A 21,182-nucleotide genomic window follows, 5' to 3' on the forward strand; every position below is an offset into this window, starting at 1 on the left:
TTTGAAGATGGTGTATTAAACTTATTAGTGTCTACTTCAGCATTAGAAGAAGGATTAAATATTCCAACTTGTAATCTTGTTGTGAGGTACAACTATATAATTTATGTTACCAATGAAATTGCTCATTTTCAAGCTCAAGGTTGGGCCCAAGCTGAAAGGAGTCATAATTAATTATTCTATTTTGGAAGAGTCATCACCAAAAGTCTACCTATAGAACAACTTAACAAAGAAAAAGAAGACTTGATGAAGCAGGCTTTAGAATTTTTACCAGAAGGTGAGAAACTAAAAATGAAAATTGTACAGCTGCAGATGGAGATTCTCTCAGCTAGAGAACTGCAGCAGCAGGTACAGAAAGATTAAAAAATACTGCAATCTATATAGTCAAGTAGTGGTCGCCTGTAAAGGCTGTGGCTTGTAGACTTACGAATAATTGCTAATGCCCACTACATTGTCATCACAAAGGTTTTTATGAAAGGTGTATCATCAAGGAACATGGAGTCACCACACTGGGGACTTTCTCATCACACAAAATCTGCACTGCAAAGATTGCAGGCAAGACGTTGGTGTGGTCTGAGAAAAATACCTCATTTCCTGCCATTATTAATGTAAACAAGTAATGTTCTGCACTCCACAAGGCAAAAAAAAAGCAGTTGGAAATGGTCAAATGCTCCATTCATGCATGTCCAGTGTTGAAATTAAAATTGAAGTATAAATGTCAGAACTTCGTGTATTTCACAAAATGTATAATATGGCTACTAAACGTTCACTAGTGTATATCTGCAGGTGTATAGGCAACCTCCCTTGCTTCCATACTTCTCTATGATCCCTAATTGAACTCAAATTCCTAATTTTTCCTTATATTTTTTTCTCACGCACATCTTCATCTCAAGTAACAGAGATGTATGATGGAGTACTGTGAATCAACACGAAGGAGTGGTTCCACACATGGTGAATATTCTAAGTAGGGACCCGCCTATTATGTTCAAATTTTTATCTATTATGCTATGCTGCACTGCTCAAAAATTTTACCTATTATGCTCAAAGCTTTATGCCTTATTTCTCATGTTTTGCTAATAAATTTGCAGTTATGGGCACATAGTAAGTGGCTGAAGCACATCTTTGCTCTTCAAAATGCATGTGATAGAAAAGATCGGTATACTCTATTAGAGTTATTGACTGCTCTATTAGAGTATATCGATCTATTCATCAAGGATTTGTAGTATAGCTCAAATATTCTTCCTATTATGCTGGCATTGTGCTCAATGCTTTCAGGCACCTATTATCCTCATAATTATATCAGCATAATCGGCGGGTCCCAATTCTAAGCCGGACTACATTAAAAAGCTGATTAGCTGGTTTCCAGAAACAGATGACGCTAGAGTCATACCTGCCTTGATGTACTAGACACACTACTGTAGTGTTGTTCTACATTTTATTCAAAATGATCATGAGCTTTGTTCTGAATCCTTCATGCTTCCTCAAATTGTGAAACCCAACCCAAGATTTTTGCACTACAACAAAGCAACTGCCGTACTTTACAGCATAAATGCAGCAACACAAGGCTATGTTCTTTACATGCATAATGAAAGTAGGCAAGCACCTCATATCCATAAATGAAGTTGCACTGAATGTAATCCACATACAATTTCAATCACACCTTCTACATAACTATTTCTGGCCATACAGTAGTACATTACTGTTATTGCTCATTACTGGGTTTTCCCAACATCACTTATCAAAACAACCACTGTGTACATTAACAGTGTCCCACAACACTTCACTTGTAATAGCACATCATAAAACATTTCAATTAAAATTATTTATGAAAGGAAGCAAAAAGCATTACAATTTATAGTCTATAGTATGCACACAACATTATTCAGTGACAGTGGTCACCAACTGTGGTTCCCTAGGGTCATCAAATCTGTCCATAGTTTGTGTCTGGAACACAGCGTATAACCCGATGATCAGGATTGGTAGTAATACAGATAGTGTTAGTATGCCCATCCAGGTTGTTGCTGAGAAGTATGGTTCACAATCAAATGCTATACTGAACTCGGAATGGAATTTATCAGTGAACAGCTCTGCCTTGAGACATAGAAATAAAAAACAACTTGTGTAAATTTGCATGGGTATAATATATAATGCATATGTGACATCTTACTAGTGGCCAACACCTTTTCTTATCATGTGACGTCAAATAGGTTTCAAACATAGCTAAGGCACACTTCATGACCTCATTAATAAGACCACCTCATTATAGTGACCATGTCAAGGAGGTCCCAAACACAGCTAAGGTGTGCTCCATTACCCCGCCCTATTTAATTGGTCCCAAGGCTCAAATAATGAGGCAAGCATTTTAAATAGGCAATCAAAATATCTGGGTAATGTCTCAATCCTATTGTCCACAAGTTGGTGATAATGTCAATATCATCCCACAATCTGTGTACTAAGAATTTCATCTTTAACACAATTTACCTGTAGTCCATAAATTTTCACAACAGGATAGTTACGATCACACCTGTCAGTAATCGGATCACGTTCCACACAGTACGTAGCATCACTGCAGTGGAACGATGCTCGATAGGGGACGTCTAATGGATAAGGTGGAAGAAGTTCTTTCTTGTAGGTCAAGTTTGTCCGTGATAATGATAATGAATCAGCTTCAACTCCAAGATTAAGCCTCCAAAACCCATTAGGTAATGTACGAGTCTTCTTAACAAAGAAGAAGCTGGAGCATGAGATAACAGGAGATCACATGCACACCAATAGTAGTAATGACACACGAACACACACCCCTGGAGTGCTTGCACGACATCTAAGGGCCATGCCCACTAGACTGGCATATGCATTCTTTTTCAACAGAGATGACACCCACAGTACACACACTCACACACAAAGCCTACGGCAGCCATGCGAAACACATCTACTGGTATCTAGCAATGGGATGTCTGTGCACCACTCAGCACTTTAGGAAAATCATCCTGGGATAGGACTAGTAACCCGCAGGAGGACTGTCAATAGAGAGGTCACGGAACCCAAAGTTCTACAACAACCCCCCCCCCCCCCCCCCCCCCCCCAGCACCACTAAACGAAACAAGGACAGTTGGGCATTTGCTTCCCCAGTAAACGCCAGGTACCCATTATGTTACAGCACGGGGTGGGCTGCTACATATTATAACATACCGATACAAACATACCAAATACTACAACTAAACCACTCACACACTATACTACAACAAACAGGCTGTACTACACATACACATGAAAACAATAAAACAACTCACGTAATGGTAATATCAGTAGAAGTATTTGCAGTGTACTTTACACTAAACCCAATACCAGTAGCACTAAAATGACAAAACAATGTGAATATTACTCACAGAGGTAAACAATGGCAAATACACTACAGCAAATAATTCAGTTATCCGAAACCATCGAATGACTGGTGTAGGTCCTATTCTGAGTGAGTTAAATCCAATGAAGGACTCGCATAACAACTGTCTAGATCTACTAAATACTCAAATTCCATTGATATGGGTGCACTAAGACCTTCATAGTATGTACAAGTTGAGCTGGATCCTGAAACACCGGTAAGAATAAAAAGTGAATTTTTCTCTCAAGAAAATTAACATTTCAGCCAACCAGATTAGTGGTGACTATAAAAGTGTCAACAACAGATATGTGAATTTTGGCTCTATTACAAGTTTGGTAAAGGGTTGTAATGGAAACCACACTTTTATGGCTTCACCTAGTCTAGCTGTGCCCTCCCCTTCGCTTTTGGAGTAAGGGTCTGGTGACCGTAGTGTATGGTACTTGTGCTACTACCACTATAGAGTGGCAGAGCCAATCAAATTGCAGTATCCAGTTTAAATAAGTATTTGTGACGTAAAACGTGTAGTTTGTGCCATGAGTAACACAATAACCATGGCAACCAAATGCAGAATAGTTGGAAAGCAGATGATACTCTCCGAGCGAGACTGCAAGATACACATGCCGTAAAGACTTACATTGAGAAGTAGGAAGTTTTGTGCTTTCTTTGTTGAGTTACAACAGCATAAACATGTAATTTATTACGTCACGCACAATTTGAATTCCATTCGCACAAGTACCGTAGGCTGTATATATTGTGTTGGGCATTTGAACGCAAAGATTTCGAAATACTTTTAGCGGGCCAAGTAGTACTATAAATGAACCAAATTTTAAGATCGTGTGTAATTGCATACATGAATTATTAACCCTTTCTTACCGAAGTTTATTCGTAAAACCACAGTAAAACCTCAGGAAATGATATTTCATTGCTTGTGTGATCTTTGCGCGAAACGTGAGGACCCCACCCAGTAATTAGCACGGAACGGCTATATACCATATGAAAGCCCTCTTTCCCTTCTACCCAAACATCTAAAAACCTTACAAGAAAACACATAACTCGTGCGCTTTGAAGTAAAGAAAGGCGCGTTGTTATTCTTCACCATAGCAGCGAAAGATGGGTGCCGCCATCTTGTTATAACCCCGGGTTACATCATACTATATATTTTTAGAATCTTTATCACGTGAGGAACTGTTTTATTCTTAGTAGAACACACCATGATGCCATGATGCTCAGAGCAAAAGTTATCAAAATTTAAACAGATACAATTGTTTTTGATGCGTTTTTGTGTGTTTATAAGTGTTGATAGTTCCCCATACTCGTTCTTATCGCTTTGCATTAAACTTTATTAGAAACGCCCCCTGGGCCTACTCAACAAAATGGTGGTTATTTCAACTTCACAGCCCTTAGGATGAAGGAGTTATGGGTCCATTTATAAAGGGCACCTGTAACACACATTTTTTTGTCAATATACTAGCCATTCGGTAATAATGGGTTAATTAAATGTTTTTGAGGATTCAGCTCAACATGTACATACTATAGTAGAAGGCAAAAAAGCATTTAAATGAGCAAAAAATTAAATTTCAGGGACCAAAAGTCCCACTCACTATAAGCATATAAAAACAATACCAGATGTACAGATTTTAAACGAGTGGAACATTTCAATACACAAATCACCAACTCACTTTCCAACAGAAATGTTATTACATGGAATGGAATCTGGTTGGGGATCTTGTGTAGAATTAAACTCTATAATATAATGAGTGCTATTGCCCACGTTGACCATGATGTGCTCAAATCTCATGTTAAAGAAACATGTATTATTGTTGGTATTACTATCATCAGTATGGTTGACGTTTCTACAGTAATGTATCGACGGGTTGCGGGTATCATTTGCACAAGTCCCATTAGTATTGTAATCTGCCTGCCTGGCCATTCTGCTCAACACAACCTGCATGGAACAGAACATGCATTCCAACATATTTTGTGGTGTCTGGCTACTACCAGGCTTTAACTTGCTTTCATACACTATTACATTACATTAAGGGTGCTCACTGATATTTGAAGCCGTTTAAGTGCCAGCCCAGAAACCACATGCAGCTGTTGCATCATAATTGGCATTACTATGAATACTTGTAGTATCCATGTTAAGCGCCTGTGTTTTGCACCAGAGAACAGGAGGAAGAGCAGCATTTTTTTTACTTTAAATCTTGCTGAAGTGTTAGCAAATGATTGTCTGATGGATCAAGAGTTACACTAGGGTGAATTAGTCTAAAAGTAAGTGTTATTATAAGGCAACAAGTGTGAACGCATGTTTCGCTTGTAGCTAACATGCGTTCGTGCCTTGTTTTCTCGAGTGATAGGGCATGCTGGTAGTTTGTATTGTAATTGTAAGCTGCTTATGTAGGGGACTATGTTACCAGCTGGAATCACAAGGCATTACAAGCTGCTGTGCCTAGCGTACCTAATGAAGAGCAGCTTGCTGGAGACTCCAGGCGTAGCAAGAAGCTGTTCCGGTGTGTGAAGAAGAGAAAACAGAGCTTCTTTGTGTTTTGAACAGTATTTATGACATGTTATTTTGAAAAGTTGGTGATTGCAGTTAATAGGAATTTGTGTGGTTATTATATCAATAATGTTGGGCGCACGCAATCTTTGCACATGTTTACTAAAAATAAAACTAGTTTTTGAGTGATAGCTGTAAAAGCTTCAAATTTTGCACGGAGATAGGCAGATAAATTCTCTATAGGACTATGAAAAGATTTTGTCTGTAGCACTATGGCTTCGCGAGCAATGGCGATGGAAACACGAGGGTTTGGTTAGTAAAACACACTTTCAGGGCTTACGTATTATCAATGTAAGCTATGGATTAATACTTTTCATAGATATGTGAGTTGTAACCTTTAGTATATTTAGCACAATTTCCAGCGCTCTAGTGGTAAAGATGAAGGACTAGTTTCGATTTAAGCGCTCTGGAAAGAATTTCACGTAGCTATAGAACGGTAAAGGCTAGGGGAACCACTACCAATATAAGTACCACATGGATTCATTTTACACGTTGTCTGGTTATAAGAGGCAGTACAAAATCACGCATTGTATGGCTTCAAATATCCGCGAGCACCCTTAAGAATGAATTATACTGATATTTTTCATATCTTAAAACCTTTATAAGTGCCAAGTGGGGCTACTCATGCTGTAACTCCTCACAACCAGGGATTTTTCTAGGGGGAGGGGGGGCAAGGGGGGCATTTTGCCCCCCCCCCCCCCCCCCGAACTCTGCCTCAATCAGCCCAATGATGAAACAATGATAAATTGATTTGAAATCATAAAATTTAGTCGATGGCTAGCTAGCTACAATAATAGCCTAATTTAAGTTCTGCCCCCCCCCCCCCCCCCCTCCTGAATTTCTGAAAAACTCGGATTGCTCCCCCCCCCCCCCCTGTATTTATTTTCTAGAAAAATCCCTGCTCACAACCAACTTCAATTCTATCAACATATACACCTGATGTATGGTAAATATGACCATCTCAGCAAAAACCCGACTTGTTCGCACAAGCATGCGTATTGAGAAAAATGAAGTTTAAAAATAATTCGTAAAATTACGCATGCTACAAAGAAAAATACGCAAGTTTTCCTTGGGCCAGTATTCGAAGAAGGAAGACTCAAGTCGATTAAACCTATATACCATCTTATTCGCCTGCTCATGGAGAGTTCGAAAATCTTTATTTCGTTTCTGTAGCTTCAACGGTATGCGTGACACGTGCGTTTGTTTACGATGCGGTAAACGTAAACAAGATTGTCATCGTTTCGTCTACTAAACCGCTTTCATATCCATATACGCAAGTGTCTACAGGGCGAACACTATACCTTGGCTGATGTGCTGATCCATGGTGAACATTGTGAGCCAAATTGCAACGTTGTAGACTAATCCAAACGGAAGTTATGACTGCGAATGTAAGCGCCTGTAGTTTATTTTCAGTATAGTCGCTGTACAAATCAATTATCTTGCTCTTCCTACTGTCTAGTGTTATAATTTCAAAACTACACACCACAGAAGGCTGAAATCTTGGTTATCCATTCCTTGGACACTGCTAATAATGCTGAGTGAATACAAAAAATTTTTTTTAAATTGTGCGAACAAGTCGGTTTTTGCTGAGACGGTCACAAATGATAGTTACCAATTCATCTATGTGAGTGCGTGTGTATGCATGCGTACATGTGTGCACGTGTGATTGCGTGTGGTATGTGTATCACTATCTTACTAGTGAAGTACATACCGGAAAACACATGACATGGAACACAGGTAATCAAAGATCAAAACAACTGGAACGACAAAATTACAAAACAGGAAAGAAGGTTACACAAACAGCACCTTATCATCATGATATTCTTGTGAAGACTTCGCTGCCAACATAGCAATGTAGTTCTCCTTCTTCACTACATTCTTGCTCATCACCATATTAACAAACTCGTCTAATTACAAACACAACCCAAAAGTAAACAATGTTGCATTTAGGTGCTCTAATATCACACACACACACGCACGCACGCACGCACGCACAAATATTGTAGTCTGGTTCCAAAAAAAGTGCTATAGCAAAAATAATTAATTGATTTGCTATTTCTGTACTTAATGATAACCTAAAAATCTCAGCTACATTAGTAAAGAACATGTTCATACTTGGTGGCCAACAATTAATTGTATGTTAAAATCTTTTTGTAGTTACCATTCTTAGTAAAGAATAATATGCTTGGTTATAAACAGATGAAGGCACTACTGTACCTATAAAATTCAGAAAATCTTTTCTGTACATACCATTTCACATAAACCAACACCAACACCAACACCAACACACACACACACACGAACAAAACATGTGCACGCACAGTTACTCTCATGCACGCATGCGCTCATGCATGCACACAAATCACACCTAAGTATAATACGCAGAAAGGCATACAAGAAGGCAGATGGAAAGACATATATACACACTTTATACACTAACCAATTTTAGTTAACTGTGAAGCTCGTTCTGAAGAGAAACTACAGGACAAGTAAAAATAGTGAAAGGACTACACATACAGTACAGGAAGAATACAGCATACTACACTGGCACCAAACGGTAAAATACACAAGCAATTTCAGCTCCTAACAATCGGATTTCACAAAGACAAGTATTCAATAACAGTTGCGTAAATAACACACGCAACAACAAGGATGTCCTTTTATTTAGTTACCTGGACGATGATTCTGGGAGACTAATGACACACAGTTTACACTGGCTGTTCACAAATTGAGCATCACTAGACTGCAAATCTGTAAAGATATGTATAAATGATAGTGGAAGTATACCATACCTCTGAGTAGAACAATACTAATTGAAATGACACAAAAATGTGACCAGATCTGCAAGTTAGTGCATTTTTGAATTCCATTTTCTTTATCTAGATATATACCACTTTAGCGTGGGCGTTCAAAGGCGCCGCTCGGTGTTTAACTCGCATATTGCCCGGGCAATATCAAGATATTGCCCGGGCAATATCATGGGAAAGCAGTTTGCCAATGACTTTGATACCCAGCCAGTTCAAAGAATCGATGCGCTTTGACTCGTTATATTGAGCGACATAGAGCTTTGTATTGTGGGACTCGGTTTTGTAGAGGTTGCTAAGTTTAGTACATAGGCTAAGATAGAGTAGTTGGTTGTTACTAAAGGATAATGAAGGCACAAAATAATTGTTTGGGCGATTGTGGATGCGTATTTCTACCCACCGCGTATCAACCTTGAACAGACCATGGAACAGCAAAGCTACTACTGCTACGTTGAAATAGGTTAGTAACTTACAGTTCTAAGTACTTAACTTAATATAATAACTTACTTACTGTCCCAATAGCGAAGTTAGTTGGCTTAACTTAGTACAAAAATGATAACAATATAAACTCCATCCCACAATCGCAAGGTTTCTAACATTGCGTGTTGAAGCATAGTAACGTACTAATGACGTTTTAATGTATGGACAACGTTTTGATGGCTATTAGCCCACACTATTAAAACCACAATCGATCTTCAGATGCTACTGTATAAAACAAATGGGATGAGTTCTCGTTAGTTCTTTCGTCTATTAGGTGAGTGCGCCCCAAGTGACATATATCACTTGTACCATGGCTGCTTGGGATTTTGCTGACATATACACCCGCAGCCCTCAGGCCTGCGGCCCTCGTGCTTTGGGTGTATATATCAGCAAAATCCCTCGCAGCCATGGTATAACTATTACATAACTAAAGGAATGGCCAACTGAAGTTCAGCACTAGAAGCCAAGAACTTTTGAAGTTACAGTGCTAAAAAGTGGCAACAACAGAGAAATTGATTTGTACAGTGACAATATGGAAATAAACCACAGGTGCTTAAAGAAACGGTCATAATTTTCTAATACAGTCCTCTACTGAGATGCAATTTACACTATCGGATTCTCCATTAACAGGTAAATCCATTGCTGGGTAAGTTTCGTCTTTCAGGCCTTTCAGAAGCTGAGCGAAGGCAAAAATGTGAGAAGATAAGACAAACCGTTTGTCCAACATAAGGCAATCTAACGCTCATATCTTCTCTCTCCTTTAGGAGTACTGACACGAAACAAAGATCGAACTCCTCTTGTTTGGGGAATCACGATGCTACCATAGTTTTTGCTGTTATCACCTTCCTTCATTGTGAAACAAACGCTAAAACATTTTACAGAATTCTTTCAATTTTGTAAACATTTCACCCACTGTATTTATTACATTCTACTGTAAAATTAGGCTTGTGCTAACATATGGGATTCTTGCTATATTAACTCAATGATTTTGAACTACAGCACATTACTCATCTTAAAATGTAACTGGATCTGCAAAAACCAGACACGATAGCGCAAACCTAAATTTCAAGTACAAAGCGTTGAAAAAAATGTGTGAAATATTTGCGTATTATTGAAAAAATTCTGTAAATTTTTTGAATGCCTTTTTCTTAGTGAAAGAAGGGACTAACAAAATAAAAACCTGGATATTGTCTTATTCACCTACTTATGAGGAGTTGGAAAACCTTTGTTTTGTTGCAGTAGACCCAAGAATACAGAAGTTATGAGTGTTTGTTTACGTCACGTTGAAGTGATCATATGCGATCAATTTTTCTTCACAAATTTTGCCCTTGCATGCAGTGAAGAAAGGTGATAGAAAGACAAGTAAATGATTCCCCTATCCACAACGAACACGATGGTGAAAAGTTTAGCCCAGTAAGTCAATCCATTCGTAAGTTACAACTGTTTTAGTAAGCACCTGTAATTTTTAATTCCACGCCAAAATTTTTGCTCATATGGTATGCTCAAGCTGATATCAAGCTCTGCACTTAAAACTAGTCTTTCATTTACTCAAATTAATGTGAGTGACAAGCAAAGTGGTCGCTGTTTACTAGTGCTGTAACCCTTAAACCCACACAATCCAGAAACTGGATTTAAACTTAAGTTAATGTGCATTCCTTGCACAAAGCACTGTAACTTTCGAAGCATTTCCGTCACGGTATCTTGAGCACAGTAGGGATATAACACTTCTTATTGTTTTACTGTAATTTAATATCATGGACTACTCAGACTTGTTTCAGTACTTTTTATCGATGTGATATGGTCCCTACTCTAGTTGAAAATTCCAAATTTTTTTGGTATACTTGTATAATAAACATGAATTCTATATTGTAGCAGCCAGCCTTTGCCAGACAATGAACTACAATATAGTATGTGTTAAACAACAAAGCAACCAGCTACGAAACTAATTTCAGCTAAAACACAAATCCAAGTAACAGCATTTCTTCAGCAAGTCTTGGAGCTTGTGCCTTGGCTTGTGGACAGTCGTAATGTAAGTAGTGCACTTTTAATTGAGAGCAAAAAGAAAGAAATTAAGGAACAGCTGTAAGGACAGAGCTTAATATTGGCTCAAGTAAGCATCAAGATGGTGTTCAGAGGTTTATTCATTGTCACTGTGGCATTTGATAGTGTTACCAAGCGGCTGATTATGCTAAATAGATGTTTTAGAAAAGTTTTTTTCAGTCCATTTGTGAGTCCGTTTGTGAGTCCATTCGTTCCGTGGTTTAGTCATATCCACATAAGAGTCTGCTTGCAATATGTGACCGGATCTGTAAAAACCCGACACAATAGCACGTTTTCGAATTCCTGTTTATTAAACATTTATAATCTACTTAGCTAAGTGTACCTTCTGGCAACGTTTCAGCCTCATATGCCAATAACTTTCAGAGTTACAGCCCTATAAGTAGCAACAACAGAAAAATGATTCATACAGCTCACAAAATTACCAAAATTAAAATCTCGCCACTAGTGTTTCTAATATTTTAACCAATTGAACAGGTGTAAGATCAAGTAAGAAGCAAGGTGGTGTATCTAGATGTACTGAAGGTCAGCCTGCAGTTATAATCAAACAATTCTATGAATGTCTGTTATTTTGTGGAAGTATAGTGAAGCAAAGATACTGTTTGAGGAAGATACACACACAGCGGAGATCATAACTAGCTGCTTAGCATGGATAATGTTCCCAATCATTTCATTTCCTTTTGCTACACTGTCATGGAACTTCTCCGTCCTCCGTCTCACATGAAAGTCTCTCCAGTATGCAAGCCAATGAAGTAAACGAGAAGCCAGCTATACACTTTGCTACCACGTGGGACTCCATGTTGCATTTCGTCAAATTAAATTCTCGCTTAATACAAATTGTTAAGCAAAAACCAGATATTCTGCTTGCCAAAATTTCTGCTCATATGGTACTTCATAATCACGTTCAAAGGCTTCTGCAATTTGCAAGTCCACTTCCCAGTCGTTCTATGTTTTAGTCATGTCCATTCTTATGTACATATATGCATATTTACACACACAATTTAGGCAGGAATTATTTCAGATATTCATTACACACATTAGCTACTACACTATACACACATGGTCCATGTTTACAACAAAACAAATATGACCTCACCTTCAGCAGAGAAGAAGTAAACCCCATCACCCATCATAAACATGAAAGACAATTCTTTGACAAGGAAGTCAACCAGATTGGGTTGATAGGGTACTGACAATGTCGCTGAACTGGTGGAGTATCTGACAAGTTGCTATCAAGAACACATCAAATCAAGCTGATTATACACAACAATACACTACAAATAAATACAGTGGGACCCCTGAATTCCGGACATCTTATACTAAGTGTTCTTATTACAGCACTGTTCTGATTTTTAAGGTCAAACAGCATGTATGAAAATGGTACACAACTACAAATAACACTGACAGTAAACACACTAGACACAAACGTGTACCTCAATGTTTTTCAAGGAGCCACTATCACTGCCATATATTCCACCATATTTTGCCAAATCATCAAATGACAGCTGTACAACATAAATAACATGCAAATGTTTCAGTAGAATATATCTTTACTATCAACACATGTATGGTTCAAATCTGTCTATCATATCTTCTAATGAGAATTCACTAATAGTTAGCTCTTTATTTTCATACACATAAGGAAGATACATTCCCCTTTCAACTCATCAAGATATAAGGCCTATCAAATTGTTTTTCAGTTGCTACGATACTCATCAAGCTGCATGTGTTCTTAAACCCACTTCACTCTGTCTCGTGCTTCAAATTAGTTTAAAGAAATTGTTTCGGTGTATAGCTAACCTGCCAGAAAGTCTAATATATAACCTTCATTTCTTAAGCGTTGGCTCCTTTTAATATAAAACAAGTTGATGTTGTGCTACTTCTAAAAACCAGGCGCCATGCAGCTAGCTAACTCATCTGGAATAACTATAGACAGTATATACTACTATGAATTAACCAACTATGTATTACTACTTTACAATAGGGTAGTTTGGGTTGTGCAATAATATAATTAGCTATTTCTCGTATTTCGTAATTCGTTCAATTACGTTGCTATGCACTGCTAAGGAAGCGTTTGTTAAGTAAACCGCTTTTACCAACATATTATGCACAAAACTATCTTCTAAACTGTTTTATAGTGTGACTAACGTGTTTTTTCCTACAAATTCTCTCGACAAAGTCTCAAAGCTGTTCTTCATTTTCGTTCGCGTACGTAAGGGATATGCCCCCTTTCAACTCGAAGCGATAGGATATTCCTGGCAGTGTACGAGGCCTGCACCGTTGTTTTTCAGTTGCTAAATGCCTGAAAACCTCAAGGGGAAGGTAGTCTGAGGAAAGTCACCACACCCGTATTTCAGTCCGCCGAAAAGAAACCACCTCAGAGCAAAGTTCACCTGTGCAGAAGTTTAATACGTCACTTTTACTTCTTACGTAAAAGCTGCTTTTACCGTTATTAAATGATTTTGCTCACGTGGGTGCGTACGGACAAACATAGGTAGATAGATAGGTACACACACACACTTTTACGAAAACAATTTCAGTAAACCAGGTGCACGCCCGTGCGCCTGGCTTAAAAACTGTTTGCTCATGTGGGTGGAATGACTTTCTAAAATACAATCACAGGAACCCCCACTGCCTTTTGCCGCAGGGTATGCGCCTGGTTAATAAAAATAATCTATTAATAGAAATGGACCACCCTCAGGTGTGCTAATACATCTGGATTAAAGGTAGAAAACAATTTAATGAAAGTGCCATACTCAAGTTTGTGTAACTTCATAACAACTTTGTGAACGTGTCAACAGTCTCTGCTGTTGCAACTGAGGCTGGTAACACTGAAATGGTGACAAAAAAGAGCTGCATTTGCAAGCATCAATTTAGCTAATACTCATGACCTCTGGTAGAGCTGGAATTACCAACTAGCAAACTAAATTACGTTAGATCTTAAAACAACATTGTGAACTTCACATATACATCCAGGCTGTAGCTTGTGCGTTTTACACAACACTCCCCGAAATGTGAACGATTCGTCCTAAAATATTAGAATACATACCTTGTTTTGCACAAAGACGATAATCTTCTCCTTGATGTACAATATATTATTAAGAGATGATGACAAGGGAACAGCTGCAAGCGATGTGACACTAGCCAAGGACTCACTACAAGTACAAATATGAATCATTACATATCGCTACTATATAAGAACACACAAACCTGTTGGACCATGCTATTAACGGTACGTTTTCTTGAGATGAGGCGTTAATACTAGATGTAGTGATTGCCAGAAGGACTAACGCAAAAGTCACGAAATTTGCTGCCATTTTAACTGTCCTTTTGTATCATGTGATTACGCACGTGACAGATTACGGAAAATATTTAGTGGTGACACTTTCACGGACACCTTGAATGCGTAAGGGTGATAGCATAGCCTCTGTCCTCTAGGATGAAGGAAACTCACGAAATACTGTCTTAAGGTGAAGTTCGCACTGTTTTTTTGTACAAGAATTGTTCAAATAAGTAGTTGTTTAAGAGCATATCAGAATACGGATTTTATACCAAGTAGTTTACTGGCGTTCGTTTTAGTATACGGTTTTTTTCAGGTATATGTACATCATGAACTTCAAAAGTCCAGTAAAACTAAAGATACTGCCGGGGGCTGCTGTACGACAGACTCCACCAGCCAACTCCTCCCCAGCTAGAAAGAAGAAAGAGGTCACCATTAATCCTGTAGAGGAGTTCTCTCCATATTTCCGAGACTATGACATTCTAACAGAATAGTATGTATTATGTAGTGTAATATGGACATCTCGGGGTGCCCTGATGGTCCATCCTTATTGGGTCCTATAGAACATATTACAATAATGTTGTAAAGGAACAGTTTGGGACCCTAAGGTGTGTAAATTGTCCCATGTACACATTCAAGACATTTCAGTCATTGTATTGAAGCTCACTATTGAAAATCCACTATTTTCTTCTATAGCAAGCTGTTACAAGATCATCATTCTCCTGGAGTATATGTGTTGCCATCATTCAAGAGTCTACATGGTATGTATAGGGTATTGAGTAACTGGTGTTTATACTGTTCCTTACAGAGTGGCATGGAGTTGTGTTTGTTCGTGGTGGTCCTTTCAGGAAAGGAATATTTAAATTTATCATCTATATCCCTGATAAGTATGTGTGCTTTTAGCTTATATCTATTTTGCGTGCGTGCGTGCGTGCGTGCGTGCGTGCGTGCGTGCGTGCGTGCGTGCGTGCGTGCGTGCGTGTGTGTGCATTGTGTACATGAAATGCATTATCATTGATTTGTAACCTTTTTTTAGATTTCCTCAAACAAGACCGATGCTAAAATTCAAATCCAAGCTCTCCCATCCTCTTGTTCATCAAGCCAATGGGTAAGAGTACCAATGCAAACTTTGTGTGGTTTACTAAAACTAGTAATTTGACTACTTTCAGTCTCCATTTGTGTATAGCCTTTGCAGAAACCTATGGGAATTAATGTAGACACTTCTTACTAGGCCATTCACAAATACGGCTGTCCCAAGCGTCATGAGTGTGGCACAGTACTAACGACTTCTTGCACTTATATGGCTACTTGTACATCACAAACCACAACACCTTGACGTTGTTATGTTGTAACTTCCTTCTACAAGGGTAATGAGAGTAGGATACTCTCCTCAGTATATGAACTGTACAATATTATGTGACCTCTTGACTATCTATGTTTGGGACATATCTGCTTGAAATGGTTACTGTAATAAGGTGGTTTTATTAATGAGGTCATAATACATTATTTAACCTACATACTGTACATGAGTATATGCACACATACTAGAAATGATCAGACAGTTTTGCTAAACTGGTGGCCACTAAGGTTTAACTCATAAGGTGTGTGTTAGGTTGTAAGATTACATTTTATTAGAATGTGATGTGTGTTTTGTCTGTTTTTAGCATGTTCAACTTGATGAGGAAGTTTCCAGTATGGGAGCCACATACAGACCATATATGGTAGGAATCAGTGCAGTATAGTTTTTGTAACAAAAAATACAAGTTTTTTCTTTTGCTGAACAAAGAGAATAGTGACTAAATATTTGAACAGTTGTGACCAGAGTGATTGAATATTTGATTATGCCTTATATAGGTAGGTACGTATTAATTTTTGTTAAGAGAATTATTGCTATTTCTTCACTTTGTTTACTATCTCTGAAGCTTCAGGTTGTATCTTAATACCACTTTAAAGAATTTGAATGAAGTATTAGCAAATCAAAGCCAAGCAAACAATAATGTGAATATCTGAATATTCACTATGAAGTACGGTACTGTTACAAGGGAAGAGCTACTGTATAGCGAGGATATATAGAAAGATATATTTGCCCAGTCAAAGCTGTACGTGTCTTGTAATGCAAAAGTGCGGACAAGAAAGATTTGTGTGCGTGTGTGTGTGTGTGTGTGTGTGTGTGTGTGTGTGTGTGTGTGTGTGTGTGTGTGTGTGTGTGTGTGTGTGTGTGTGTGTGTGTGTGTGTGTGTGTGTGTGTGTGTGTGTGTGTGTGTGTGTGATTGAGCTAGCAATCTATGCTGATGCCAAGTGATTGCAATGTAGTCTGCAGGCTTGCTAGCAAGGGTGCAACTCTTTCTTTGAGCCTTCTCCCCTGAGCCCATGCAGCTAGGCTAATACAGTAGTTATGACTTGGGATACAAAAGACAGCAGACTAAATAAAGCAACAGTTGCATGTCAATATTTCACTCTGCTAGTTGGAATACAACAACTGTTCCGTGCTTATTACCACATCAATTTTTGTGAATATCTTAATTCAAAGTGATGGTTTAATTTTAGTGGTGGCCTTCTATTGCTAGATTTTGTGCTTCTATTACATGTATTTATGTTTTGAATGAAATTTCAGGTGCTACGTTATAAAGTATATGACATATGTATAGGGGTGGGTGATGTCTTCAAAAACAAATATCGATAATTTTTGGCACATTATCTCAATAACTAGTAATATTATAATATGTCTCTTGAATAACTCATAACTAGTCATATCAACTGACCTGCTTGTCCAATTTGTTTTCAATTTCCAAGAATGCTATTTTATTACATAGTAACTGGTTGTCAAGTATGCCTGAGCTATACCCATGATGTTTTTTTGTACAAGATGTGCATCGTACTTACCAAGGTAATAGCAACTATATCACATTGTGCTTGTTATAGTGTATCTCGATATTATTTTCGCACATCGATATCAGTAAAAAATTAATATTGAATTTCTCGATATTATTGAAATATTACCCACCCCTACATACGTATACATGTGTATAGGAGTGAGGCGTGTATGTGTGTGCATTGGCGCAATGAAACCTGGGTACCTACTTGACATGGGCACTACAATGGGGTGGTATCTTATTAGATATGTGGCCACTAAGTGAGTTGTCAATCTTATTAAAGATAAGGCCTCTAATAAGGGAGACATCACTGTATATGTACAATTCTTCAATGATTTACGGTGGTTGTTTGGTTGTCCATGAAATTTTTCATCTCATGTGCTGTATCAAGTTATAGATAGAAGCATAGATAATAGAGTACTTAAAAGGGATAGGAAACACAATAACGTGACGTCACGAAATACGTGCATTTCTATTGGAATTCCGTGTATTACGTCACAAACAACTCGTTACACTTGCTGTGCTTGTATCAAAAAGAAACAAATTGTTGTAACGACAGAATTTTGTAACCAATGACTGTGAAACTTCGCTACAGTGAACTCAAGTAAGTAATCAAGGGAACTAGGATGGTACCAAACCTCAGGGAAGTTATACGCAAAATTAAAGGAGATTGAAAGTGAAAAATGCCCCAAAAATTACTTTAAACCACTTAACTTTCTTCGTAAATGTATTCTGTCCTTTTAACTGTGATAAACCTATTCTTTACCATTTAACAAAGAGAACCAGAGGGAATATCAGAGCAAAACAGGAACTGTTGCTTGAAGAAACGACTAAGTAGCTTCCATTTTTACCCGAAAGTTTAAACCACCTTGCAGTACAACACAAGGGTAAAAGACTGTGTTGGTGACATGCCTAGCTTACCACAAGATTCGAAAGTAGAACTGGCTATACAAGAAGCAGTATGGACGAGGCATGAAGGCACTATGAGCGAAAGTATGACGGCATGTAACAATCACTGTTAACGCGATACGCTTTGTTACAAAATCTACGGTCTGAATTCTCTCGCCAAAATCTCTCACAAAGGCCTGAATACTTGCTGCAGTCTGTTGGATTACTATTTACGCTGCTTAGAACATTAATTCCCATGCTTGAGCACAAAACTGTCTTGTCCTTTCAAGTCACGCGTAATGGAAATCAAACCGGAAATCGCTTGCGTTTCCTATCCCTTTTAAGTACTCTATTATCTCTGATAGAAGTGATGCTTCAAAGTCATCAGTATCACTCATTAATAGTGGTAAAAGTCATAATAGTACAATTCATTGAATGTATCAAGCAGGGCCTCCTGTGTACATACTAGTGGTGTGTGATATAGGATATTTTCATATCATGATTATTACACACAATTATCACGATATACAAACTCATCACTCAGCTTGTGTACTTATACCAATGACACTTGTAGCACTAATGTACTAGAAGTACAATACAACATGGTACATCACTAGCATACAACATTACAAGCTCTTTTATCAAAAAATATTACAGTGCACAATGACATCTTGGGTACAGTTTTCTCTAATTATAACTAAAATCTATACTTCGGCTTATATCACGATATAAAGATTCTATATTGTATCACGATATTAAAAAAATTATCAAGATGTTTCGATATATATCACATATCGCGCATCACTAGTACATACGATTAATATGATCACCACAGGCAGATACTGGCATACATGAAGGATCGTTTGGAGAATCCATTATCACTGGATGACGATGGACTAGACATTGAACCAACTAAGAAGTGGGTACTTCCTTTTCCATATAATACACAAACATACTCGTACGACACAAATACAGACAATATGTACAGTACAGTATTTCACACACAGATTTTACAATGGTAGTATGTCAGATATACCAACCAGTGAGGGGGAGATTTCACTATGCTATGTAATTCTTACAGGGCTGATCAACCAAAGGATGAGGAGTTTATGCAAGATGCCCAAGTGTGTGTAATGGAGGCACGTAAAAACTTGTACACTAAAGGAGACGAGGAGGAAGGTATGTATATTATCTCTATATATAGCACACCGTGTCAATGGGGTACCAAGCAGTTGAGCATAGCAATTTTCTTTATAGTACTGGGGATAATCATGGTACAGTAGACCCTCAGTTATCCAACCCTCACACCCTCTTTATCCGAATTTGGAAATGACTCTAGAGTATGTTGAGTACAGGTGTATGTTGTATTAGAGTATTTTAACAAAGCTCTGTATGGGCTTCGGTTATCCAAACAATTTGCTTATCTGAGCACTTTGAGACCATTGGGGTTCAGATAACCATTGCTCCACTGTAGTGAATATATAACTTTTCCAAAAATTATAAAATATAATGATCCTATATAACAAAGTTTAGGATAAGTTGATATTCTGTGTGTATTCTGTTGTATGTTTGTATGTAGTTACATGTCTATCACAGACGACTACCATTCTATTCAGTTCAAGAAGAACAACAGTGAAGTATACAGGAAAGCGCAAGAACTCATCCATAGTGGGGTCAGTGAAGTAATCATTTTTGTTGTCTCAATAGTGTGTTTACTATGGCCAGTACCATATATGGGTGAAGTAATGCACATACAAACACTGTGATAGAGAACCGATCTGTTTGTATGTATGTGTGTGTGTGCGTGCGTGCGTACAAACACACGTTTCTGCTTTTCAGTACAGTAGATCAAAGTCCATCCCAATTAAAGAATAAATCTTCATCCCTACCATGGGAGATATCCCCCAGCTAAGTAAGGATCATTTACCAACCTTTTTTAGGCCGAGAAAGAAGACCAGGTACAGGTAGAAAAAAAGGAATAGTGGGATCTCTGAGTCAGGGTCCTGGTTCTCACTATACGAAGACATCCCCCACTATTTGTGTACTAGTTCCTGTTGTTGGCTTGTGATAAGGGACTTCTGACCCTCCAAAACCGGCACCACACTACCAAATGGTGTATTACCAGGCTCACATGTGCACACACACCACAAAGGCTAGCACGGTTGGTCACATCTACCACAACTGTGCACTACTTAGTCAGTGCAGGTAAATCCTCCTGGGGCTGGACCGAACACACACACACACTGTGTATGTGCGTGTGTGTGTGTGTGTGTGTGTGTGTGTGTGTGTGTGTGTGTGTGTGTGTGTGTGTGTGTGTGTGTGTGTGTGTGTGTGTGTGTGTGTGTGTGTGTGTGTGTGTGTGTGTGTGTGTGTGTGTGTGTGTGTGTGTGGATGTATGTGCACATTCGTGCCGTCCTTGCAGTCACCACAGTGTATTTGTAATCGGGTATTTATTTAACAGGATTTCTCTGTATTTCAGCGTGAGGCACAGACCAAAGAAGACACAGGATTCTTCTCAGGATTTGCACAACAAATTACCACCTTCTTGGACAGCATGGTCACCAGATAACACCAGGAGTGCATTATTTAGAACTTTATTTTCACACATATCAGATAGAATGTATATTTTGTATGATGTTTGTAATATTGAGTCACATTCATAACCTTTGTAAGTGCTGAGAAGGGAGAAACGCTTTTAGAGCAAACAAATTATTCTGGCTTGGTGTTGTAACTAATGATCGCTAACTAGCTTTTGTGGGTATAATGAAGTTACCTAATGTAAATCAATTGTATTGTTTGTAAGTTAGTGCCAGTGTTCCAGGCTAAATAATGTATTTATTAATGTGAACTGTAAATCAGTGTTCTA

General features: G+C 38.2%; 2 protein-coding genes across 3 annotated transcripts; one reads left to right on the top strand and one right to left on the bottom strand.

Moving 5' to 3' along the window:
* Nucleotides 1–1,804: 1,804 nt before the first annotated feature.
* On the bottom strand, nucleotides 1,805–14,643 carry LOC136252041 (V-type proton ATPase subunit S1-like). Its single transcript, XM_066044382.1, has 11 exons — nucleotides 14,486–14,643; nucleotides 14,325–14,430; nucleotides 12,709–12,780; nucleotides 12,372–12,504; nucleotides 8,606–8,684; nucleotides 8,374–8,411; nucleotides 7,740–7,840; nucleotides 5,056–5,321; nucleotides 3,288–3,350; nucleotides 2,479–2,731; nucleotides 1,805–2,088 (listed from the first exon to the last, which is right to left on the bottom strand). The coding sequence occupies exons 1-11, from the start codon at nucleotides 14,590–14,592 to the stop codon at nucleotides 1,876–1,878; spliced, it is 1,431 nt and encodes a 476-aa protein (XP_065900454.1). The 5' UTR covers nucleotides 14,593–14,643; the 3' UTR covers nucleotides 1,805–1,875.
* On the top strand, nucleotides 14,611–20,991 carry LOC136252042 (protein crossbronx homolog). 2 transcript variants are annotated; one of them, XM_066044383.1, is made up of 10 exons: nucleotides 14,611–14,745; nucleotides 14,872–15,048; nucleotides 15,252–15,316; nucleotides 15,364–15,442; nucleotides 15,592–15,663; nucleotides 16,220–16,276; nucleotides 19,152–19,235; nucleotides 19,398–19,495; nucleotides 19,913–19,989; nucleotides 20,778–20,991. In XM_066044383.1, the coding sequence occupies exons 2-10, from the start codon at nucleotides 14,876–14,878 to the stop codon at nucleotides 20,883–20,885; spliced, it is 813 nt and encodes a 270-aa protein (XP_065900455.1). In that variant the 5' UTR covers nucleotides 14,611–14,745; nucleotides 14,872–14,875; the 3' UTR covers nucleotides 20,886–20,991. The 2 variants fall into 2 exon arrangements, with proteins under 2 accessions (XP_065900455.1, XP_065900456.1); XM_066044384.1 differs by having other exon boundaries at nucleotides 20,796–20,991.
* Nucleotides 20,992–21,182: the final 191 nt, after the last annotated feature.

The sequence above is a fragment of the Dysidea avara genome, chromosome 4, assembly GCF_963678975.1.
Source record: "Dysidea avara chromosome 4, odDysAvar1.4, whole genome shotgun sequence".
Lineage (NCBI taxonomy): Eukaryota > Metazoa > Porifera > Demospongiae > Dictyoceratida > Dysideidae > Dysidea > Dysidea avara.